We start from the raw sequence: 27,515 nt of genomic DNA, 5'->3' as shown, positions 1-27,515 counted from the left end.
GTCCAAGGCATCTGCATTTGGTTGAAGATGTGCGGGCAATCCTCCTATTAGGCACGACACTGTTTGTTTATTATCGGCCCCTGTGGACTGGCACAAGTTGGCCACGTCACGAAAGTATTCCATATACGTCTCATCCGGTTTCTTCTTGCGTGCAGACACAGCAAGCAACTGTGAGAGGAACTCCGTCGTCCTCGGCATCCAATATGGCGGCTTTCTAGTCCTGCCAACTTCGGACGCGATCCATCTGGTTAAGGAACCACTATTTTGCCACACCTTGCAGCTGCATATGTATAAGCAATACTTTCTCCTCGTCACTCCAGCCAGGGATACGTCCTACCTGGTCTATGAACGAGAACCATTGCCGCGCGTCACGACAAGAGCCGCCATCTTCGGTGACTGAATCAAAGATCGGCACAACTTTTGCGGCAATCATAACGTTGAACCGACTTGGGCCGCCATTGTTGGTGACGGGTGACGGGCTGGCGTCCTTTGGTTCTTGACGCATTTTTGCACTTAGACTAGTCATTCCACTATGTGATACTACTCGATTCGTACCTTGAATTGCACTCAGAATCCGCTCCTGGAGTTCCTCAATTAGTCTGTCCAAGGGACCGACTTGGCGTTGAATCTCCTCTCGGACTCGCTGCTTTATTTGGTGGTGAATCTGCCGATCATTGACCTGGTTCAAGAGTTCTCGCCCCATTTCAAGCTCTCCGACCTCTTCTACATGGACGTGCATACGGCCTGACGCTTACTTGTCCTTCTGGTTTGCTTCATTTGCATTTGCCAACAAATACGATTTTCTTTTTCTTTTTTATCGCATCTCGTGGCATCATGTTGTTTAAATATCAATTGTTTTTTATATGTTTTCATTAAGTTTATATTGGAATATAATTTTCGTTTTGTACCAATACTTAAATCTTCTTGTCTTATCTTTTGCAATATTAGTTTAATGTTGCCATCAATTATTTTTTTCCATTTTTCAATTTGTGATTTACTCATTATATTTACTGCATGATTAATTGTTTTAACATTTTATCTCAAACATTACTAATTTCACAGATATTATTATTATTATTATTATTATTACAATTATTGGATATCATATTTTTACAATTAAAATAAATTAATTTTCAATTATTTCAATGTCAAGCGTATTGTGAGGCAAGTTTGGTTTATATATAAGCGAATATTTGTCAGGTTTAAATTTGGAGCTTTCAGCCTCTACAATGGGAACTAGTCTTTTGGGCAGATATATCATTTCCTCATCCAATTCGACTTGTACTGTTTTTCCATATATACTGTCCACTATATACATATCGCTTATGATATATTTTTTTTGTTTTTCCAAACTTCTTATTGGTGAATATTTCTTCAATTGAACCTTCGAATTAATTGCGTTTATATTCATTGTTCTACAAATATTTATTGTAACTAAAGAGACATACCAAACACAAAAAAATACTTACATTTTTATGTTGATAACACAGACAGATACAAACTCAAACACAAACAATTGTAAAATTGTTGTCGATGGATATTTCTTTCTCTTCGAACTGATTCATTTCTAAAATGTGGTCAATTTATATTTGCATCCACCCAGATGATACCTACCACTAAAATACGTGCAAGGGCTGCTCAGCCGTGGTTGCCCAGGTGGTCGAGCACACAGCTGGGCCGATGGTGTGGAGATCGTCCGCGAGTTCGGCGAGCTCGTCCAGCGACTTATTTTTGAAGAGAAGCAGCATGCGTCGCGTTTGCGCCGGCAACAGGTTTTGCCATCTTACGCGCAGCACCTGGTCTCCGACGCGGCTACCGCCGAGGCTGCGCATTTCGCGAAACAGTTGTGACGGCTTTTTGTCCCCAAGCTCAATATTCGTGATGAGTTTATGGAGTTGCGCGTCAGGAGAGTCCAGAAAACGCGCCAGTACAGCTTGTTTCAGAGTCTCGTACTTGCCGGATTCGGGTGGTGCGCGAATTAAGTACGACACCTCCTGGATGCTTTCAATATCAATTTCAATAATATTGGTTATCTTAAACTTAATAATTATGTTTTTTTTTAATAAAAATAAAAATCAAGCATTTATTTCTTACAAAAATAAAAACAATATAAATGGATATACAAATAAAATTCTAAGTCAGTCAGATCATTCAGTCTATTCTGTGTTTCAAATTTTCTGACTTTATCAAAAAGGCATCTAATGTAGTATGTAGTTATGACATATTACAATATTTCAAATCAAAATCTTCAATATTACATAAAATGAAAACAATATTTTTAATAAAAAACTCAGATTATTAATATACATTTTTTCATTTTTAAAAATTTAATAAAGGCTTTAATTGGTAAATTGTCTAAATTTTTATGCCTACTGTCTTTTTATTTTAACAAATTATTTTTATAAAATAAAACAGACATTTGTCTAAATATTTATTTATTACAATTCTACAAAAAAAAATTAAATTTTTATTCTTTTCACAAAATGAGGTTTCAACTTAGGAATTTCTGGTTTGAACATAATTTAATATAATTTTCTTTAAATTAATTTTATGAATGATGTTTGGATGGATGTTAAAAACTATAGAAAAAGTATTGTGAAAAATATTCGTAAACTCAATTGTTGGTTCGGAAAGCAATCCACGAAGATAACGTTTTCGCTTAATGAATGTATATTGCGGAAGATTTTTTTCAGTTACCATTAACTTTGTGGAAATAACACATGATATTTTAAAAATTTTTTTAATAACGGCACCAGCTACATATGGTGTAGACCAGGGGTTGGCAAACATGTGTGGAACCGAATGTGGACAAAATGGCAAAGCCAATTTTCTTTTTAATATTGAAAACCTCGTAGGAAGTGATGCCCAACATGTTGATATGAGAAAATGATTATCTTCTGTATTTTCCAAATCTTTTTTAAACTTTTAAAATCAGTCATTTTTAAACTAAAATTGTCAATTCTTAGATATTCAAAATACTGCAAATTTATAATATAGACTTTGAAACCGACTTTTATATTCACTTTTAATGACCGAAATCCAACTTTCGAAATTATTGCGTTCATCGATATTTTCTTTTTCATGTTTCCTTTTTAACAAGGGAAAGAAATGAATTTTTTTAGTTTTTATGTCAGTTTCAAATAATATCAATTTTGAAGTAAAACTCTTCCACTCCTCATACATTTTCAAAATTGTGTGGTTATTTCCTTGGAGCGTTGTGTAGATGTCTTGGCATTCTGAGGATTCTTGTTTTTCTCGTTATTTATCCTTTTCTTACAATCAATCTATTTGTGGCCTAGTTTTTTGAAGTAATTACAATTGTAAGGAAATCTTTGTGTTGTTTTTCCTTGACCTTTCTAAGAAGTAAATGCTGTTGAGGAGATAATTCACTATTACTTTACTTTTTATCGTTTATTTTTGATTCTTCGTCCAAGAGTCTGTTTTTCACAAAGGCAAGTGTTAAATTGTCACAAGCTAGTGTGTCAATTGCAGTTACAACATTATTGTATTTTGAAGACATGTTAAGTAACAGATAACAAACAATGTCCAATTCCTCTAATTTTCCACCACTTGAACGCAAATTCCATTTCATAGATGTTAAACATATAGAAAAATAAATTAACCGTAAAACATCAACCATAGATAGATTATGTTTTGTTTTGTTGGTTGCCTTATCTTAACGCAAAGTCTGATGTCTCCGTCCTTCTTGAGTACTATTATAATGGGACTGGCATAGTCTGATTCACTCTCCCGAATGATTCTATTCTTTAACAGCTCATTGATCTTCTCCTTAACCTTTTCTCGTTAGGAGCGTGCCTGGCGGTACAGTCTTCTTACGACCGGCTTGTTTGTGGTAAGTGTTATCTCCATAGTCGCTAACGAAGTGGCTCCGACGTCGCTTGTACCTTCTGTGAAACAGTCTGCGAGCAAGTCGCCCAGCTTTTTGCGGTCGACATCATCTAAACTACCATCACCCCTTCATCTACGCCCTCTACAACTACTCGATCTCTCACCTCAACTTCGTTGTTCTCGGGCACCTCTCTCCGGTGTACCTTGGTCAGACTGGTTCCTTCGGTGATGGTGACCTCACTCTGCGATACGTTAGTCAAGCGCACCGTAGCCTGGTCGCTGTCTGGGTGGAACTTGACATTGGACATGGCCAGTGGTTGTGTTGATCATCTAGGATCCTGACAGGAATTGTGGTTTCTCCTTGATGGCGTCCAAGCAAGCGAACTAACGTCATCCGCGTGCCACCTGGTCCGAGGCGAAGCTCTTGCTCTAGTTGGATGACCATTTCCGCCTGCGTCCCCTGGTCTGTGGAACAAGACAAGGTCACTTCCTGGCCTTTCACCTCCATAAGGGTATGCCCAACGTTCAACACAGGTTGACCGATTAACAAATCCACATCTAGGAGGTGTATGGACACAAGAACTGTAACCACCGTCAGTTGACATCGGTTGACAGTCACCGCCAGCTGGGTCTGTCTGTTTGCGTTAATCCTGACGCCCTCAAATCCTGACAATGTCGCTTGTATGGGTTTCGTTTGAAGGCCTATTCTCTTCACGCATTCCGACAAGATGACGTTACACTCGCTGGTGTAACGCCCCATTTGCGGTAGCCAGGCACAGACATTTGGAGAACGTTGATTCGTTGTACATCGAATCGCGGTTTAATGTCTCTCCTCTTGGGACACCTCTCACCATAATATCTCCGTTTCTTGCAAAGACGACAGACATCGTTGATCCTGGATCGTGGGCAGTTGCGTCCGATGTGACCTACCTCCTGGCAGTTAAAACACTGTTTGTTTATTATCAGCCCCTATCGACTGGCACAAGCTGACCACGTCACGGAAGTATTCCATATACGTCTCATCCGGTTTCTTCTTGCGTGCAGAGACAGCAAGCAACTGTGTGTGGAACTCCGTCGTCCTGGGAAAAGCATCCAATATGGCGGCCTTCCAGTCTTGCCAACTTAGGACGCGATCCATCTGATTAAGGAACCACTGTTTTGCCACATCTTGCAGCTGCATATGTATAAGCAATACTTTCTCCTCGTCACTCCAGCCACGGATACGTCCTACCTGGTCTACGAACGAGAACCATTGCCGCGCGTCACGACAAGAGCTGCCATCTTCAGTGTCTGAATCAAAGATCGGCACAACTTTTGCGGCAATCATGACCACGAAGTATAGATATAAGGAGTCCGAACGTAATGTTAAATAAATGGTAGCATTTTAGGGGACAGAATTTTTTGCCGGTAGAGCGCGCCAGTTTTGAAGAAGTACTCGTTTAAATCCTTACGCGGGTAATCTTGTTGATACTGACAGCTCTGAAAATATTATTTCGAAAAATGTGAAATAAAATGTAAGTTTCAGGAAATTTTTAGGAACTTCTCAAGCACGTCCGTTCCAACGATACCGAAAGTATAAAGGGATAATCTGCAAAGCTAAAAAAATGTTATTAGTAAATAAATAAATACAATTAACTTGCACCAAACTATATTATTTAAAAAATAAATTAATGTTATCAACAGGTTTTTAAGAATTAAAATTATAGTTTATTTTTTGTCTCTACGTGTAAAATTATTAAACAAACTATAAGTAAAGTCAAGAAATTAAAAATAGTTTCTGTAAATTAAGTAGTGAATATAAAATCTAAAGTGGTTAAATGCCTATTAATTTCAGTATTTATTAATCGTATTAGTTATAAATAAAATATTTAACATTTAAATACTAAACAATTTAGATTTGACAAGTACACTTGTGGAAATTTCTCTTCGCAGTAAAAAAGTTGAAATTATCATTTAAGTTAAGGTGATTATTTTTTTTCTTTTAATGATAAACGTAAGTTACAGTAATTTGGAATTATTTCTAGCTTTTTTTTGATTTAACTTTTCTCGTCGTCGCACTTTTATTAAAACATTTTACAAGAAAGTGGCCCCGCATTATTAATAAATTGTTAATTATTTTTTTCGTTAATTCTTTTTTATGCTCATCACAGCCAACAAAAATTGAGATATTTCTTTTAGATACGTCATCTAATATCTCAAACATTGTATCAATATACACTGTCTTTGTGCCAACTACCATTAGTACAATTTCTTCTAAACTCGTGATTAAATTAAATAATTGATCGCATGGATAAATTAAAGCGCCTTTATCCATGTATCGTATAAATTTGTCACGAGCCTTAAATCCATTTGACTGTAAAGATTCCGAGCACTCAAAACATTTGGTGAATCGACTCACTTTACGGGCCACATATCCCGCAATGTACGAAATTACAGCCAGCGCGTATTTACGTGTGATAATAATAATAATATCGGTACGTCCTGAACATTTGCGCAGCCAGTGGCAGAAAAGAGGACTATGATCTGGGTTTAATATTGTATACCACGAATACTGCGGAAGAGCCTATACCGTTCGGACTCCTTATATCTATACTTCGTGACTTAGTGACATATTTTGTGACATTCCGACGAGCAGAAAAATGTACATTATAACGTCAACTAATTTTTTTAAATTTATATTTTCAATAATTTTAGAACAATTTTTATTGAAAAAAAAAAAATCAAATATGTAAACTTACCAATTTTACCATCACAGATTATATTTATTATCGATTTTTACTGAAAGTTTACGAGATATCCGTTGGTGCTAATTATTTTTTATTTATATAGTATATATTTGGAATTTTATTATCCTGTTTATTTATTTTGAAAATATTCTTTCTTTTTGATATACTAAATAGATTATGTTAGGTTCGGTTAGGTATTTCTTTTTTTTTTGAAAACATTCTATTTCAAGGAAAAACCTCAAAAATAAGTATTGTTCAAATTTAAAATTAATTTTTCTCTAAAAATTTTTGATTTTTTTCAATTGACCAACACAGGTTTCTCATTACGAATAAAAATAGAACATTTAAAAAAATATAAGAAATGAAAATGTGGGTTTTTAATGAAATTTTGAAAAAAATAGGCATATAATATAGAAAAATTTTTTCATAAAATAAATAAAAATATAAAATAAAACACTCTAATTAAAAATATATTGTGTCCTAAGGCAAACTAAAATTAAACTAAAAAAATTTCCACTTCTTCTATATTTATTCCGCCACACAAATTCATGGAGGTGGAAAACAAACAAGGATTCTGATGTTCCAAATTGGCGGCGCAACTTTCTTTTTGCCTTCATCCACATGTTTTCGATGTTTTGTGTATGGATGGTGGCATCATCAGGATCCACAAAATTTCTCTCATGAATAATTATATCTTGAGTGTAGATCCCATCCCTAATTGAATCTACCCCATTGTATGCCCTCCATCTATCTGATATTATATGGGATCCGGGTAAAATATACCTATTAAATCATGACACTTTTAATTTTAAAAAGGAAACTATAAATAAAAAGAACTCAAAAGGTATTCTGTAAGATAATAATAAAATAAACTCAAAAGGTATTTTGTAAAATAATAATAAAACATAATTGTTAAAATCTTAATACTATTAACGTGTTACCTGTCATCCTCCTGGCTTGGCATATATTTGTTTAAAACATCACTTATCATAAATTGTTTTGTTTTGTCTAAAAATAGTAACTACAGTGCAATTTTCCTTATAAACCGAGAAAGTTCCATGGAAAATCTGTGATTTATTTGGAAATGAGCATGCATTCATCAATTTTAAGCTATTTACAAAGCCCTAATCAGAAATACATTCAAACCTCTGAATCATTTCGTGGAGGGTTGCAGTTGTCCTATCAGGAACTTTAACAAGGAAGCATTTCCCTGTCTCTCTTTCAATTCCTCCAAATACCCCCTCTTTCCGTCAATCTCCACCGTTTTGGGCTCGAGTGTTTCCTCATGAAAACCCCAATAACATCCGGATTATTTATGAGGTCCACCTCACAAATTTCCCGGCAAAACGAACGCCAGTCCACTATCGTGTGGGTGGAATTTGATCCAAGGTGTGCCTCCCTCTTAATGTCTTCGTGTGGCATTTCTATGCTCCAACAATAAATGATAATCATTGATTGCAGCAAAAAATGAGCCATGTCTAAATAAAAATTATTAATAATTTACAATAAGATTCAGTAAAAAAATCCAGTTTTACCTTATCGATTTTCGGGTTGTACATAATCGGCATTTCCACCGAAAACCGTCTATTCCACCTGAATATTTGTTAAGAGACAAGAATATCACACACATCGCAAGTGATCTGTTTTTTTATTAAACCTCTTCTGGCCAACCACTCCATCATTTCTTTTTTTGATTCGGGGTAATCTCTTAATCTATAATTTTTAATTTTAATTTCCTCAATAGTGAGGACTTCGTCAACAATTTCTGTTGGAGCCATTATATTCAAATCCTTAAAAAAACTAAACAATTTCGTTTCAAAATTATTATTCATAGCTAATATTATAATTAAAATAAAAATATGAGTACTTAAAAATACTAAACTAAAGCTATAGCACAATCTGAAATAGTTGAAATAAGATTAATAATATAATATATAATTAAATTAATTTTTTACTTACAAACAAATTTAATATAATACCAAACACGAACACAGGTTAGAAATGAAATATTGAATGAAAATATAAAAATTTACAGCGGCAACGTTAAGTCCAATTTCGAGGTTCCAGAATTGCCAACTTAATCTTAGGCCGCTGTAATGCAGTTTTACCATATATTCTGTAACTAATAATTGTTATAATTAATACACACGAACAATTTAAATAAATTTTTATAACATGTGCTCACAACAACAGAGAAAAATATTATACGTTGTATACGAAGTACTGCCGGTACAGCTGTACAAGAGCACGTGTCCAGCAGCCAATGAGAGCATAGACAATGACCCCGAAAAATGTGTCGGCCTTTTTGCAATTAAGACAGTTAAAATGGCTACGTGAATCAAACACTTCAAATCATCAATAAAGAAAATGGATTTATTAAATATCAGTCGGCCAAAATTAATTATATTCTGTCTGTCAATTTTTGAGAAATTAACATCTAAGCAGTGTAAATTATGAAAAATAAAAATTTAAAATGTGAACGAAATATTCAGTTCACGACAAAGATCTATTTCTCCAGATTTTGGCGAGTCATCCCATTATTGAGGATAAAAAACCGATCAATTTAATATTGAAAGAAAAAAAGCATGGGCAGAAATTGAATAAGAGTTTAATGCGGCGGCCGATGAAAAGGTAAGTAATATAAATTATTATTATAAATCGCTGGTAACTTACTAAATTAAAATATTTACAGAGAACAATCATTCAATTAAAGAGGTTGTGGGATAAAGTTAAGAGGAAATGGCTATAGGCGGTAGAGGAGCATCATTGTCTCCAAAACCTCAGCCAGAAATTCCATATGATTCCGATGGCTTAATTTTAAGTCAAATTTCGAATAGTATGTAAATTATTTATATTTAATCATTATATTTATATTAATTATATCAAAATAATTTTAGAAGATGGGACAACTTGTAATACCAGCAGAGAAGTTTCCAAGGACTGTGAAACATCAACAGGAAGTGCTGTTGGATCATCCAGTAGGAAACATACAGGTAATTTATTAATAAATTCATTATTTTTGGGTAAATTTTAAATAAACTGTTTTTTCAGTGCCTGAAACGCGGAGAATCAAAAAAGAAAAATGTTATCAACTTTTAACAAATGAACGAATGAAGTTTATTGCACTGGAGAATGAAGAATTAAATAAAGTACGGTTGAGCGAGGCCAAGTACAGGTTGGAGGAGACAAAGACAAAAACAGAGGAGGCCTCATACAGTTTTCAGGAAGCTAAAAATATAAAAAAAATGTTACTAGAGGAGACAACGTTTAGAATGGAGGAGGCGAGGTTAACTTTGGAGTAGGCAAAACGTAGGCTAGATAAAAATTAGTAATTAGTAAATTAATAAAATAAAAATTAAAATTAATATGTATTTTATTTTCTAAGTAATTGATTGAACAAATTATTTTAATTCACTAGAATTAAAAGTTCTAGTTAAAGTAATTATTTACAACATTTTGTCTAAATAAATTACCTAAACCATCGTTTGGTACGGGTATAGGTACGTCTTGTTAATATAAACAATAAAATAGAATTAGGTATGTTAAAACAACAACAACTGACAAATGAAGGCGACCGAGGTTACCTTGGTGATCAAAAACAGTGAGAGTTTAGTTTGAGAGAAACAGCTCAAGAACTCAGTAGTAGCTGTCTTTTTGTTGATTCATCTTTTGTGTTTCAATTAAATGGTTGTATAAATTACTGCACTTCCTTGCATATTCTCTGACATCTATATCATCATTATGTATATCATTCATGTCATCCAAATCGTCAATAACATCACGCTGATGAATAATTGCTATATTATACAAGACTGCACATGCAACAATAATAGAGCAAAACGTCTATATTTTGTTACCTAGTTTTTTGGGAGAGAGAGCGTCAACAGATACGGTAAACAAGGATATCCCCCGTCTCCCAATAAATACCCAGGGTGTTCTCTTCTCTGAAACATACCTTTAACAGAACTCCTATTAAAAATGTGACTGTCGTGGTAACTTAATTGATACCGAGCGACAATATTGTAAACCTCCAAATTAGGTCCACCTACTATTTGGACGTTAATCGAAAAAGTGCGTTTTCTGTTGCGAAAGAGTTCTGCATGGGGTCCCCCTGGGTTTTTTATAGGGACGTGGGTACAGTCAATGCACTGTTACGTTTGGAAATTTTGCACTTCTGTTTGCTGGACGTAAAGACAGCGTATCTCAACAGTGATATCGATGAAGAACTGTATATGCAATGCCCGGAGAGGTTAGACGAATATATTAAAGAAGTTATAAAGTTTACTAAAGACTCCATTACCCGTCAAAGAGCAATGGAAATTCTTGAAGCATTAAAGGATGGAAACTGCGAATGCAAAATTCAAAAGGCAATTTATGGGCTAAAACAATCTGCGAGATTGTGGTACAAGAAATTAACAGAAGTTCTAGAAGAAATAGGATTATTACAGACAACCTCAGGTGGATGCGAGTTACAAGCAAAGAGGGATGGAAAGATAATTCTGATCACAGTGTACGTAGACGACATACTCATCCTATCAAACTCTGATAAACTGCTTAATCAAATTAAAAGAGAATTAGCTGAGAAATTTAAGGTCAAATATACTTAAAAAGGACCATGGAATACTCTTTAAACTATCAAAGTACACAACAGAAATTGACAGGTTATGTGGATGCAGATTGGAGAAGTGACATGACAGACAGAAAATCCTACACTGGGTACGTATTCTTAATGAATGGAGCGAGTGATGACAACGTAGAATAGAAAACAAAAGCGGAGTGTAGTCGTAGAAACAGAGTTCAGTCGTATGAGCATAGTTAGTCGTATACAGCCGACCAATCTTGTAAGATAGTATATCTATATACCGTTTTACTGAGTACCTTGCATTGTTAATTGTTTCAATAGAGTAGCCTCACGTGCCGGTCCCTTTGAAGCATGGATTAACTCCAATTTAAGCCATACATCTCTGGATGTCTCGCATCCTTTGATACTCTTGAGTTCCGATGGGCTTATGGATAGAATTATGTCCGCTTTTACCTTCTTATCGTTGGACATCCACGTTTTGAGTGCTGATTCGCTTTTTGTGTCACCCTGACATGGGCTGGTACTTCACCATTAACGAAATCACAGGTATCGCTTTTAGTAAGTAACGCCTCTACCTGAATCCGCCGCGTGTCGAAATTTTCTTTGGATAGAAATTCAATTCTTGTCCCACAGATAGCCATATCGAGTTCTGATTGTTTCATCCACAATCGACCTTATATGTGTGCTGGGCCCATAACCTATTAGAATATGGCTGCTTATAAGGCGGCATGAAATGAAAATGCAAGGTACTCAGTCAAACGGTATAATGTCTATCTTACAAGATTGGTCGGCTGTATACGACTAATTATGCTCAGGGCTAGGAAATTCTAATGGGTAAAATGGTTCATGAATTTTTACTGCCATCTATCGGGAGTGTCCATTACAATCATTTAAATTTCCACCAATCAAAAACAACTCTCTTTTCTCTCTGTCGTTAGAGTGGGTTTGGACAATCTTTGTTTAGCATTGTTTACTTTCATCAGAAGTGCGTTTTTTAAGGATTTGTCCCTCTCTATTGTGTTATTTGTGTTGAACTATGAAATTATTATATTTTAAGCAAGATGGGTTGGATAAAGTTGCTTCTTGGTCACATATTATAGATATTTATAAAATGGACCAGAAAATGGGGAATTTTAGACAGTTTTCAAAGTTGACAGACGAACATGTCTTCACAAAATAAAAAAATGAGGGTAAAAAACTGTTCACAAGTGTTGCTACAGCTCTAAAAATTAGAGCTGAAATCAGTAAGGAACTAACACCAACTTCTCAATATTTTGTGGACCCTAAGGCAACAGAAACATCAGATCTTTTACTATTTTTTGACCAACTCTTTGATAGTGTTAATGGCAGTGCGATAAATTCTCCTGTAGGAAAAGATTTAAGAAGTGTGGTGACATTCAAATCTAGACATTTCATGTTTTGGCAACAATCCCTTTCAATTGTAAATTCAATGTATTTTAATTCCTCTCCTTCCCATCAAATTGTCATACCATCACTAAAAACTGGCATTTTACACTTCGTGGCTTTTTATATTTGCCCAAAAAGTTATTAAACATGGGATTTAAATTCGTTAGTCCCAGGTCTTTTAACCAAGACCCTCTTGAAAACTTCTTCGGTCAAATAAGAACTCATGGAGTGAGAAATGTCAATCCAACGTGCACCTCCTTTATCTCCTCAACCAAAGCCTTAATAGTAATCAATTTTATGTCATCACACTCCACAAGTTTTAACTGTGAGGAGGACTTATCGACTGGGGCATTGGATAGTTTAAAATACCCCATTATGTAGCTGGTGCCGTTATTAAAAAATATTTAAAAAACTATCATGTTAATTGCAGAAAGTTAATGGTAACTGAAAAAAATCTTCCGCAAAATAGGCTCATTAGGCGAAAACATTATCTTCGTGGATTGCTTTCTGAACCAACAAGTGAGTTTACAAATATTTTTCACAATATTTCTTCTGTAATTTTTAACATCCTTCCAAGCATCATTCATAAAATTAATTTAAAGAAAATTGTATTAAAATGTGTTCAAACAAGAAATTCAGAAGTTGAAACCTTATTTTGTGCGAAGCATAAAAATTTAAAATTGTTTTTTTATAAAATTGTAATAAATATTTGTTGTATAAAAATTATAAATAATTTATTATACCGAAAAGACAGTAGGCATAAGAATTTAGACAATTTAGCAATTAAAGCTTTTACTAAATGTTTAAAAATGAAAAAATAAAAAATGTATATTAAATTCTGAGTTTTTTATTAAAAATATTATTTTAATAAATAAATGGCACGTGTGACTTGGCCATATTAGTCTGACTGCCATGAGAGTGACAGCCAAACTTGGATTAATGAAAGACATCAAATTATCTGAGGGTCCAAGCGGCGACCATTTAAACGTCCGTTAAGATCCCATGCACATGAGAGTGTTTGAATCAGTAGCTTACGAACATGTTCCAGTTCTAAAACGCACGTGAAGTTTGATGCAAAAACCAAAAAGCGAATGTTTGTTGGACGTGAAGGATGGTACCAAATCGTTACGAGTTAGAGGGAAACATGGTTGATGTATTTGAAATGCATGAACCAATAACTTTTGAAGAAGTCAAGACTGCATCTGATCCTGATAAATGGAAGATAGCTATAAAGGAGAGCTAGCGCCACTTCAAAAAAATGATACTTGGCAGGTGGTAAAACCTGTAAGTGGCCAAAAACTAATTAAAAGTAAATGGTCAGTGGAATAAACGATTTAATGACTTTCTGACAAAGTATTCGTTTAAACCTAGTTTGGCCGACAGATGTGTTACCATGGTGAAATTCTCGAAAAGGAAGTTTTGTTAGATCTATACGTAGATGATGGGTTGCTAATGTTTCAGTCGAAGGAAGCAATTAATGATGTAATCAATTGTATGAAGATCAGTTTGATATCACAATTGCCGATAATGGTTGCTTTGTTGGAATGGAAATTCGACGCAATCGCAAGAATCATGAAATATTTCTCAAGAGGGCTATTTGAAGCGTTTGGCTATGAAGTTTGGTTTAGCTGATTCAAAACCTATTGGTGAGGGAAACCTGACGATGAACAAATTTGGATTTGTTAGTCCTTATTGACGGCGAAATGGACTAGGTGGATAAATGAGTGCTTATCATAACATGTTGCCTATTAATGGGATATGGCGTTTACTGAGTAATGACACGATTAATGAAGCAGCATAGTGACCAGCGGAAACAGGACGACGTAAAGGTGGATAAATGTTTGCATATCTTACTGTGCTTTCACAGGTTTCAGGTTTTATATTTTATCTATACTTATTTGTCATACCTTTTGTTTTTACTTCTGTGGACTTTTATATTATGTTGAATGAGATTGAACATTTTAAAATAAAGAGCATGCATGAGATACAGACAGTCTCTGGCCGCCGACTAATTATAGACTATAGCGGTACCAACCAACCATAATAGAAGAGAATTGTGGCATGAAATGTGGAATAATATGATGTTTAGAGATGAAAGCAGATTTGGAGTATTTACTGATAGGTCAATACGAATTTGGAGCCCCAGGATGGATCCTCCTTGTCGTAGTCCTGGAGCTCAGTATCACTCCACAAACTAGTGGCAGTGGCAAGTTAACGGATCCAACCGCAATTTCAATCCATTCCCAGGAAGATCTCCGATCTTCCCCGATTGGTCTTGTTCTTATTTTCATGTGTCTGACATGGCATGATGTACAATCGAGTACGGATTGTGAGGGAGTATTTAAGATTCTACGAGATATAGGAAAAAATATAGAACCTGATAATACCCTAGTCATACCTGTACTGATATCACAGCAAACAAACCACCTCGTTTTTGTTGGATACATGAAATAATTGTCAAATTAACAACCCCAATGTTTGTGGAGCAACAGGTTATAAACCTTATGTTTGACAACAAATTATGTACCTATAATATACCCAATAATATAATAATTTTAATACAATTTACACAACAGAAACCGTCATTTACATTTGTTGTTTAAAGTATAAAGTGCTCTCCGTCTGCCTCGGGCCCGGCTCCCTAGTGACTCTCCGCCGGCTTCGCCAGCCCGGTCAACAAAGAAATCCCAGCACAAAAGCAGGATCTGCGAGCTAGAAGATGCTTTTAGGGAGTAGGTGGCATTAGTCGTCAGACTCCAGCGCCGTCTGGACTCCTTGGTCCCCGATGACACGGTAAGTGTTGCCCAACTATCCCTCCAAGAGACCTCACCTTCAGGGATGGAGACTGTTACTATCTCAATGTCAATATGATGTATGCGTTAATTTTGCTCCGTTAAAATATTGCGTTTCTTATTGTTATAGGAGGCTTTTAATGTGTTGGAGCTGTGTGTAGACTAGTTAACAGTTCAGGGAAGCTGAAAAACCAGTTAAAGGTTGTTCAGAAGAAGTTTCTCTGAAGAAAATACAATATTAGTACTTTACATAACCTATAAATGTCATTTAGTGTTATGGATGATAAAGATTCGATTTCGTGGGTAGAATTGAATTCGCAGGAAAGTGATATAGATTGGGATGAGGCGTTTTGTTTTAAAACTAAAAGGGTTAGTAATATTCCGATGGAAAAAATTGTTGTTGGCAACGTAGTCGGCAAAGATGAAAAGGATGTCAAAGTAAATGATGTCAATTTGGAGCTTGGAGATGATAAGAAGTATAGTGATGTATAGTTAGATATCATTTTGGATTGTAAGGAGAAAATTGAATATGCTGTATCAAGGAAAAATAATGGTAAAATACAGTTCAATACTAGTGATCAATCGTGTGTTTTGAAAGCGGTAAAAAGTATTGGTGACAACGTTACAAAGTTAGCATTCAGAATTAGTAAATTGGAGAAGAAATTAGAAGGGAAAGCTGAACAGAAAGAGGAAATGTTGAATATTTTGGATGTTTGGTGGGGTAAGAAAAATTTGGATAAAATTAGTGGTAGAATAGAAAATAAGAAATGAGTTGAAAAAGAAATCTGTGCAGGTACATAAATCATCTACATTGAGAAAACAGAAGGGTGAGGGTAATTTTAAGAGGGAGGAATTGATTGTCAATAATGAGAAAATGAAGAAGATAGAAGATAAGAAAGTTATAAAGGAAGACGTATTATTTAGTAATGTGTCAAATAAGAAAGATGTTACTGTTAAAAGTGTAGAAAGTAATTGGGTTGTACCGAAGAAGAAGTTTAATATTAAAAGAGAAATCGTTTTAAAAGTTAATGATGTGGGTGAGAGAAAACTAGTAGTGAGGGAGGATGTTGATTTTGTAGTAGTTTGTAAGAAGTTTAGGGGGTTGATTGATATGAATGCGGCTGAGGAACTTTCTATTTTGGAGGGGATGAACCGCTAATTTTTGGTGAGTTTGTGTTGGAATGGTGTTCTTCTTGGTATGGAGGCGCTATAGTAGTTGGTATGTTTAGGATATGGGTTTGTGGCCGTAAAGCTGGGCAACCACCGGTTCATTTGAACTAATAATGTTCCCACTCAATCGTTCTAAAAAGGAGAATGAAAAGATTTCTTCAGAGGAGGTGAAGCTTGCCCTCCTCAACAAGGCTGACAGCAGAAGAGTCAAGAGTTCGCCGAGTCCGGCGGCACAGCTCTCCTAATCAAGACAGAAGGGAGGAGGAAGAAAACAATGCCGAAGATAGACAAAAACATCGAGTGCTACGAATGCAAGAAACCCGGTCATCACCGTCCAGAATGTGCCCAGCGGAAGAAGGCACAGTCGACAAATGACGACAATAGAGGCGGCCCAAGAGGAGGCGGCGGTGGATGGCCGTGTTTTTCTCGCCAACAGTCGAGGACCACTACTACTTCAAAGTCTACCATGATAGCGACTTCTGCTATGGTCGCGAGGGCGCCGTGAACAGGATGGGTTATAGATTCTGGTGCTCCATGTGTAGTATCCTTAAAAGGCAATCAAACGGTAGCTCCATTTCCAAAATTAGGCAAAAGGGCTGGAGAAGTGTTGCCATTAATCCACTCAGATGTTCAAGGTCCTACGGAAGTAACTTTACCAGAATAACTTTTGGTTATATACTGAAAACTAAAGATGAGGTTTTTGATAAATTTAAACTATTTAAAATCTTGGTAGAAAATCAAACCGGTAAGACCATAAAATGTCTCAGGGGTCTGACAATGATGGCGAGTATGCGAGTAAACAATTTGAATAGATTCTATTAGATCATGGTGTATACGTCATCAGCGCACAGTTCCATTTACACCCCAACAAAATGGTGTGGCTGAGAGAACAAATAGAAGTTTGTCAGAGATGGTGAAATGTATGCTTTTGATTCTGGTCTGAGTAAAAAATATTTGGCAGAGGCTATTTGGCAGAGCAATTTACCTGATAAATATCACTCCAACACTGTTAATACCACAGGAGACCCTATTAGTTATGAGGATGCATGCTCAAGATCAGATCATAAAAAATGGAACTCAGTCAATACAAATATTGTTAAATGTAAATGAGTATACAAAATTAGGAGAGGAATATATGGAGACTCACGGTGTAAGGCCAGACTGGTCGCAAAAGAGTTTGGTCAGATTTCGGGCAGGGACTTTACTCAAACTTATGCACCTGTAGTGAAATTAACCTCACTCAGAATTTTGTTTTTTCTGGCAGCTCAACTTGATCTGGAAATGGAGCACATCGATGTGACCACTGCGTTCCTCAATGGTGATTTAGATGAGGACATTTTTATGGAGCAGCCAGAGTATCATTTCACAAAACATTGCGCACCAACATCTCCAAGTTCATTTTGACTACTAAGAGAAGAACGCCTATTGTGTTGGTCCTGACTACGGGGGCATAAGGGTTTTGAAAGTCAATTCCTTCAATTTGGAAACATCCTTTGGCTACAAGCCGAGCCTTGAATTCCTTTTTATTGTTGTTTCCAGTTTTGACTTTGAATACCCATTTCGTATTTAAAACTTTCTTCTCAGGAGGGGGATCAACCAGAGTCCATGTTTCATTCTTAATCATGGCATCATATTCTTCTTGCGTAGCTTTTTTCCAACAATCTGGCCGTGATAAAGCTTCTTGAACATCTTTTAGTTCCACAAGGTTGTTTTTTTTCTGTAAAGGACACAAAATCCTCGTTTCTTTTGGTAGTCCTGCCGAACGTCTCAATTGTTGATGTTCGATTTCCATTTCAGGAAATTCTTCGTAACCTCGCTTGCAATTTCGAAATCTTTATTTTCTTCACTGTCACTCGTTCTTTCTTCTCTCTCTTCATCTCGATTTCCTTAATTATCTCCTATTTCTTCTTTCAGAATCGGGATGAATTTAATTTAATTAGTAATTTTTTAAAAAAATAGGCAAATACCTTTTTCGAATTGTCATCGATGAGTGTCAAAAAATACTTGGCACCTCCAATTGACGTTGTCTCCATCGGTCCACATAAATCGGTGTGGATAATGGAGCTTATCAATGTCATCCTCTCGCTTTCCTGACGTTTTGAATGGCTGTCTCTGTTGTTTACCCTTGATGCAGTCCTCACTCAGAGAATAAGGATGAAAGTATTCGTGTAGTGCAGTAGTTTATTCAAACTGATTAGAATACAATAGATGGATCAACAAAAAGATGTAGCTTGCTACTATTGAGCTTTTGTGCTTCTTCTCTGAAACTAAATTAAACTGTTTTAACAGAAAGGCTGATTCCAGTTGAAAAATCCCATTTTTCTCTGAAGCTGTTGCCACAAGTTTTCCTTCAGTGTTATCTTGCAGCCTTTTGACAATTCAACTTGATGCGCAGGAGTCCAGGTACCGCCATTCGTCTTTGACTTCGAATGTGAGACCGTTCAGTTTATGTGCATTAGTTATTATTGTGTTAACATATTGATCAACTGAATCGCAATTTTCAAGTTGAGTAGTGATTAAAGTACGGAGAAGTCTTACCTTACGGGTTAATCCTGAATCTTCAAATGCGCTCTGCAATTTGTCCCAGGCCTCATTGGATGTAGTAGCATCTTGTATGTGCACATAATTTATCGGGTCGATTGACAAAATTATTTTCGCTTTGGCCTTGGTATCATCAACTGTCCCAATCACACATCACTTAAGATTGTCATATTCCAACCAGACTCGCATTGCAAATTTACAATTGCCGAAATTTTCCTTTACAATCAGTTTTTCTGTCGTTTGGATCGTACTTGTGGACATAGTTATGTTGCCACGATGAGTACAAAAAAAATGAGATTATGTCTTGACTTTTTCTTACCCAAATTATTGAAAATAAATCGTCGAATTCCGGTCGACAATTTTACGATATCGGTCTCAATTAAATCTGAGCCTTATCTGGGCCCATAACCTTTTGTGTGTTGAGATTTATTTGTTTAAACGGCTTTTGGGTAACAGTAAAATAATCAAACGTCAAAATGCACAGAACACCCAAGAAGTACCAACCTCCTACTAAAAATGAGAAACAACACTGGACTCCAGTGACTGGAGTCCAGTGACTGGACGATAAATTGATTTGTAGTGTTTAAATTATTCAATAGATGTCGCCTTTATAGTTTTCTGTATTTGATTATTGACAAAATTGGCGGGAATAGTTTCAAATTTAAATTAATTGGTATATTATAGGGTGAATTGTGTGAAATAATACAAACTATGGAATTAAAATATTTTTATTACAAATTATTTATTGTACATTATAAAAAATACATCAGTCTTCTGTATACTACATATTATATATAGCAAAAATATATAAATAAATACAAATACAACACAATAAATTTCTTCAACAACAATAACAAACAACATAAAAATAAATAATTCGAACTAGAATTCAAATTAGACAATAAACTTTCAAAAACATTAAAATCTAAAGATCTCTGGAAGTAGAAGGAATAGATTGACTAGAATTCAAATTAGACAATGAATTTTCAAAAATATTAAAATTAAGATCCCTGGAAGTGGAAGGAGTATGAGAATGAAAAATTAGTGGTGACAAAGGAACTGGTTTAGGTTTAAGGCGACGAATTTTTCTTATTATAGTGAAATCTGATGTAGAGAAATGGTCTTCACAGACATGACATGTTTTGATAGAAGGATTAATATTACAAATTGACAAATTGAACTCCATACTACATTTAATTTAGAATCGGAAGGTGGCTTAAAAAACGATTTATTTTTAAAATTAGGATTATGAACATCACTATAATATGTATTGAAATATAATATAATATATATTGAAACACATTTTGACACAGTAACCAGACAAAGATTGAGGCTGAGAACTCATGGCTGAATTTTATAAAATTATAAAATAAAATCATAGAAAAAAATTCTATATTTGAATGAAACTACCTAATTCCTATTGATCAAACCTTCCCAATCTAGATGGAACCTAGATTACCCGCTTTTATTAATATATATAATAAGATTAACATACCTAAAAAGTGCCGAGTCTATTCTGGTTAAATCAATGGTTCGGCAGACTATTTAACCTGTAATTTAACATTAATTTATTCAACAGATAAGAAAAAGTATATTAATATATAAAGCATCTTATTCAAATTTGAGATTATTTTATTTCTAATATGATTGTAACGTAAAGTAAACATCTTAAGTACTAAATTATTGAATTACAAAGCATAGTATCCAAGTATGATTTTATCTATTAAGAAATATAAGAAATAACTTACCTAAAACAAAAATTTTAAACCCTCGGATAGAAGCCCGCGCCATATTTAAATACTGCGTAGCTATTGGTCAAAAAATCAACGAACAAATCTAGTTAAATAGCCATTATCAATTGTCATACCAACATTATAAACAACATATCAATTTTAGAAGCTTGATTACAACTCAACTCAATCAACACTTTTTTTGGAAGAAATTAACTTTATTGAAATTAAAACATGTATCTATTTTTAAAATATTTATTATCTTTTATAAAATACAAAATTTTATATTATAAATTAACAAGTTTTTATTTAGAAAAATAACACAACTAAATAATTATTAATTATTTTTATTTTCAGTTTCACAATTATGTTGTAAGCTAATTGTAAATTCGGACAGCTTTAATTCTCTTTCTAATTTTAGAATTTCCAATTTAGATTTTTTTTTAATTTTTTAATTTTTGATATTAGATCTGCAGTGTCATCTTGTAGTGACTTACCATAAGATTCTTTTGAAGCAGATGGGGTTACGTAAAGACTGAGAGAACTTTTAGTGTCACTCTCAGGAGCTGTTTCATATAACTTCTCCTGAGGTTGTTCAAACGACTCAAGGAACTCTAAGCCCACAAATTACAGGAGATTCTTTCCCTATGATTTCTAAAACCATATTATCAACTTCGGTTAACATGCCCATTCCACCAGTCCCAGTCTTCTTCGCATTATTAATTTTAACCTAGAAACAAATCAATAACAACAAATGCAAATTACAGTAGTACTCACCATGGCAGTTTTTTCAAATACTGCCATATCGTATCCCCCACGTAGGTCCAATCTTTATCCGCAGGAAGTAAACAAATACTTTGGGCCATCGTCTCAATTTCCTTCCATTTTTGCACTTTATCCTTCTTTTTTAATTTGTCTAAGAATGCTCCGAAGAGAATATCCTTATTTTCTCTAATCTTTTGTAAAAATTTCATTTTACGTTCAAAAACAATTTTGTTAAATTATCGCTAGCGTGCCGTGACATGTCGCAAGTTAATATGAATAATAGGTTATACATAAACTATTAAAATGCTACACGAAGATTGAAACAACAAAGAAAGTGGGCCGGCCCATTGATTGGTGGGGATCTCTTTGTTCTATCTTCGCAGGTATTAAAGGCGCAGGTAGGTTTTTTGCAAATAAGCTTATTTTGCATAAAAAAAGAAAAATGAATGAAAAAATTCTTATTTTATCGTAAAACCTTACTGGAAATTCCAGTTACCATATTTCCAGTTTGCGAGATATTACATGTACTCACTTTCCTGCCAACTTGGACTGAGTGTAAACGTGGCATTAGCATACAAGAACATCTTTGATTAATTAATTAATTGTTCTTAGATTGTTTTTATTTATTTTATTTTTTATAGGGATACATTTTTATTAAAAAAATAATAAGTTAATCTTTAAAATAATTATTTTGGTTTGTCTTTTTATAGATTGCAAATTGAAACAAATAAACAGAATCTTCTGCATCACATAGTATATGTGTACAAATTTATTTAGTTTCTACAATTTTAGCGATTTGCTTTGTGATACCGAATTAAGTAGGACTTGTAGCTAAAGGCACTTTACTTGTAACTTGTAGACCTGTTACAATTGTATGATTTGTGTTGCACACCCACAATGGCAGAGTCCAGAGCAATTAATGTCTTCCATACAATCACACTGTTCTATTTTGTAGCATTGATCCAATATCCCGAAGAAGATTTTCAAATTGGTGCGGCTCTGGCAAAACCATTCGTTGAATTCAATATCAGTAATAAAAGTGAAGTCATTCTTTATATTAAGCCGATATATTCTAGACAGATCTTCATAGTCACTTTCGGAATCACTTGACCACATATTAAAGACAGATATGTGTTTACAGTACGGAAACAGTCGCAGTATTGAATATTTAACCAGGGTTGTTTTGATTTTGTATTACAGATTAAGTACACATATGTAAAAATTCTTCCGTAATTATTCCGCACGGGTAGTTACAAGTTGAGTTGTGTTACGAAAAAGCTACAAGAATAAAACATATTCTTACAATTGTAGGATTTGTAGGGCTTGTGTTACAGGCCCCTGGAGGATACCTTCTCGCCCGGGGAGCCGGAACAAGGCAGCCCCCGGTGCAGACAATATATCTAACGTAGCCCACAAAAAATTACCAGGCAGCACGATAAGGAGATTGGTGGCTCTCATTAATGATGTGTTTCGGATGAGACACTACTCGGAGATCTAGATGATAAACAAATCCGGAAAGGATCCGGTCTTTAGGGCAAATTATGAACCAATATCACTGCTCCCCACTCTGGCAAAGATAACCGACAAAATCACCAAAACAAGACTGGAAAGGAAAGATCCTACACCAGTCAAGTACTTAAAATATTCAAAATTAACAAAATGAACACCACATACAATCCACCTACCACAACATCCATTCAACTGTTGCACAACAAAATAAATCAAACCATCCATCCCAACATCAGGCAATCGTATTCAACGCACAGGAAAATTTTAAACTAGAAGATTATGTGGTTGCACTGGGTTCCAAAATCCAACCAAAAAATATCATATTCGCATCTCGCATGTCAAACGGCAGAATATGTATGTATCTTGCTAACAAGGCAACCGTAGATCTATTCATAAATGAAATACAAACAATTATCGTCAACAATACTACTCTACAAGGGAGAAAACTAATAACGCCTTCTGAAAGGCTAGTCCTCTCCAATGTATGCCCATCAATACCACACAACATACTAGAAAGAGAATTAAAAAATATGGGAATCAAACTACTGTCATCATTTAGCTGCTTAAAAACCGGTATCTCTAATCCTGAGTATAACCACATACTCAGCTTCCATAGGCAAGTATTCATCGCAGCAGAAGGATCTAACAATCTCCCAGAATCAATTCTAATTTCTTTTGAGAACACACCATACAGAATATTCCTGTCAACTGATACACAGTCGTGTCGCAATTGCAAAGAACCTGGACACATCGCAAGCCACTGCACCAAAAACGTCTCTCAGACAATTCCGAATACAAACACACAAATGGAAACTACAGAACCAGAAACAGAAAATCAGCAAACAGCAAACATAATAACCTCCCCAAATAACTCCAAAGATAGCAAGGCTGAAGAAGCCTCAATAGCTGCCACTAATTCACCCAATATAGACATGTCCACAGAAGCACCAAAATCAAAAAGATCAATTGACTCAGTACTTACACCTCCTATTCAAGAATCATCTCACAACAATGAATATTCTCAAATCCCATTTATTAAACCCCAAACAATAAATAAAAAGCCAAAGAAAGAGAGCGAACTGGAGAAAATGCTTGAACCTGCGAAAACCTTTATAAATAAAGGAAAATTAATTTTAAATTACAAGCAAATTCTAGATTTTCTTGAAAATGTTGAAGGTTCAACGGATCCCCTAAGCTATTCTAAACAATATACAAATAGCACCGAATACCTACTGGACATATTAAACCAAGTATACCCGCATCTAACTGACTTTTTTTTGTTTGAGGGACAAAGAGTTTAAAAACCCCTCTCCGGGCACCGATCCAAAGATCATGGCCATAGTGTTTACCATGTATGATAAATCATACATGGGGGAAAGGAACGTATATTTGCATATATATATGCTGAACCAGAAGATGTGGGACTGACAAAGATACCAGCCCCCTAATACCTAAAAGATATTCAAATATATATATATATATATATATATATATATATATATATATATATACATATTCGCTAATAACCCTTAAGTGGTTGATGCGGTTAATAAAAAAAAATAAAATAATAAGACTGGAAAGGGAACTGGACAGGCTGAATCTGATCCAGCCAGAACAGTTCGAATTTGGAAAAGAATTATCAACGGACCTGCAACTTGTCAAAGTGGCGGAGCACATGCTGAAGGGAAGGAATGAGGGAAGAAGCACGGGGGCGATGTTCCTGGACCTGGCCAGCGCATTTGACAGGGTTGGGCATGACGGCCTGCTCTGGAAGATGACGAAGGCTGGGTTTAGCCCTGGCATGGTCGGACTCGTGGCATCGTACTTGAGGGGCCGCTCATTTAGGGTCAAAGTGCATTCTGTAATTGGACTTAATTTACTGTTAATAATTAAAGGGTAAAGGTAAAATGAATAACGTGAAATGTCTTGATACAACGTTGAAACCGACCTTCGAATCTGCCTTCCGTGTTAAATTGTCAATAAAAGATATTCTATACAAAGTGGATAATAAAAGTGTAAGAAAGTGTAAGAGTTTTGTTAGTGTGGACATAGAATAATCCGTGCTGATAAAGCGAGACTTTCGCTTTAGATTGAGCATCTTTTCACAACAGTTCAAAATGAAAATTGCCTTCATGAAACAAGTTATGATTCATCATTATTAGATACAGTAAATTATAAGGATACTCCTGTTGGTACCATTACATATTGGTGCCGTGACCAGGATTAACGATTTTTTTTCAAGAGTAGTTGATTTTTGTCAGGGGCACAGGATAGGAGGATGTGTTTTAAAAGAACTGTATAGTTGAGGTTTTCTACAAATAATTAATATGTATATTGAGTAATTAAGGACTGTTTCTGTTTTCCTTTTTTGTTATTACATGTTATAGTTACTATGACTGATTCTCAACGTGATGATCATGCAGTGCAGACTTTGGGAACGGGGGTGTCACATCTTAGGGAGGTGGTTCAGAGTCAAACGTGTTGAAGGCTAAGTTAATAGAGAGGTTAGATCCACCAAAGAAATCAGAGGATCGTCAATCAGAAGTGTCTCAGTTGCCAGAGGGGAGAGTAGGTCGGTCTGTAGATTTTTTTCGTTCTACTTCCATTGAACCAGTTGAGCTTCATGTTACACGTGTTACGAATAAAAATACAAAGGGGGGTCAGATTTCTTTTTCCGAAACGGACTGTCGAAGTATCGTCATGGCTTTGGCTAATCGTCCACTTTCTTTTTCACAATTTTTGAGATATTCAGAAACCAGAGTTTTCTGATAGTAATAAAAACGAGTTGCCCTTGCAGTTTATTAAATCGTTCGAAAAATTCTGTAAAGTAAATAATGTAGATGTGGAACAGAGGTTGATTCAAGTTAAAAAGTGTTTAAAAGGTTCGGCTGCAGAATGGGTTCTAATGCATGATGGTCAAAACAAATGTCGTGGAAGAAAAAAATTGTCAGTCCAAATTTGTTCCGCATAAGAAATTAAGTATGTCACAGTATTTTGTTAGACATATTAGCCTGTTAAAAACTTTAACTCCGCCTATGTCTGAGGATCAATTAGTTTCTGAGATGATGTTGCACTATACCGCTAATGTACAATAGTTTTGGATCACTTCCTGTGCTATGTATTTACAGGGAACATTAAATTTTTTAGAACGTTTTTCTAATTTAGAAAATAAAACCAGACCTATTTCAATTCGGAAAACAGCCTTTAAATCCTATAATCCAACTATACCTCCACCTAGGAGTTCGGGAAACGAGAGGTCAGGAAAGTAAATTGGGGCTTATTTTCCTACGCCTTAGAAGTCCCCTCTTCTTAGGCTTAGAAAGGCTTAGAAATTTTATATCCAAAAGCATGTTCTATCATGAAAAAATTTGTTTGGAGACCTGGAGTTTGTTTAGGTAAACGTAAACATAATTATTATTACTCCTTTGGAGGTTACTCTAATTCTACATGATTTGTTAGTATCGATTCCTTGTGAAATCAATCCGAATAATATTTCTTCCGACTCATGTCCTAAATCACATGCTTTACTACATATCTATTTAGAAATTCATTGTTTGATTCAGGTTGTGAATTGTCGTGTTTAAATGAAGACATTTTTGTTAGTTTACAACAAAGATCTATATTATCATTTCTACCAGTTTGTTCTATTAATTTGAAGGGTGCAGTAGGTCAACGTAGTATGCGTATTAAATGTCGAGTTTGTTGTGAGTTTTCCATTTCGACTTTTGCTTAAACTTTCCTAGTCAAACATTTAATTAGACCGGTAATTTTAGGGATTGAGTGGTTCTATGAAAATGAAGGTTGTATTAATTTCCAAAAGAATCTAATGTTATTCATTATCCTTTTCAAGTTATTCAACCGTCCTTATGTGAAGACGTTCCTGAAACACCTGTTATATCTGTAAGCTTTTTGTTTAAAGATTTATCTTCTGTTAAATTTATTTATGAACAAATAAATACTTTAAATCATCTTTCTACCGAGCAAAAAGGATAATTATATTCAACTCCTTGAGGATTATAAATTTTTATTCAACGACTCTCCAGGTAAAACTGATAAGTATATACATGAAATTAAGTTATATGATCAAACTCCTTTCCTAAGAAAAACGTATCCTGCTTCTGTCAGTCATTGAGCCATTGTGGATTTAGAAATTCTATGTCCTGTGACGGTCGTAAAAAAACAGGATTAACTATGTACGTCACCGTGACGTTTTTGCTAGATGTGGGACTTCGAAGGAGGTTTACTTGGACCTTCGTCGTGGCCGACTTTCCAAAACATTGGTGCGGATTTCTTAGGCCTTTATGGACTCTTGGTGGATATAAGAAATAGGCAACTACTGGATCAAACCACCCACTTGACGTCTCGTAGAGTCGTCACTGAGTGCTCGTATCCAAGTGTTAAAACTGGCACTGGATCGTCGCCATATCATGATCTCTTTCATCGG

General features: G+C 35.1%; 1 protein-coding gene across 1 annotated transcript; it reads left to right on the top strand.

The window, feature by feature from the left end:
* The first annotated feature begins 9,314 nt into the window (after window positions 1–9,314).
* Window positions 9,315–9,877, top strand: LOC126265587 (uncharacterized). Its single transcript, XM_049967511.1, has 3 exons — window positions 9,315–9,411; window positions 9,473–9,568; window positions 9,627–9,877. The coding sequence occupies exons 1-3, from the start codon at window positions 9,315–9,317 to the stop codon at window positions 9,875–9,877; spliced, it is 444 nt and encodes a 147-aa protein (XP_049823468.1).
* The last annotated feature ends 17,638 nt before the right edge of the window (window positions 9,878–27,515 follow it).

Source organism: Aethina tumida, chromosome 5 (genome assembly GCF_024364675.1).
Source record: "Aethina tumida isolate Nest 87 chromosome 5, icAetTumi1.1, whole genome shotgun sequence".
NCBI lineage: Eukaryota > Metazoa > Arthropoda > Insecta > Coleoptera > Nitidulidae > Aethina > Aethina tumida.
Note: the sequence above shows the minus strand (reverse complement) of the source record. Positions and strands in the feature narration are given on the sequence as shown.

Coding starts and splice junctions, on each gene's coding strand:
- LOC126265587 (XM_049967511.1), top strand. CDS start 9,315: ATGGCTATAGGCGGTAGAGGAGCATCATTGTCTCCAAAACCTCAGCCA. Junction 9,412..9,472: donor TTTAAGTCAAATTTCGAATA/GTATGTAAATTA, acceptor AAATAATTTTAG/AAGATGGGACAACTTGTAAT. Junction 9,569..9,626: donor ATCCAGTAGGAAACATACAG/GTAATTTATTAA, acceptor CTGTTTTTTCAG/TGCCTGAAACGCGGAGAATC.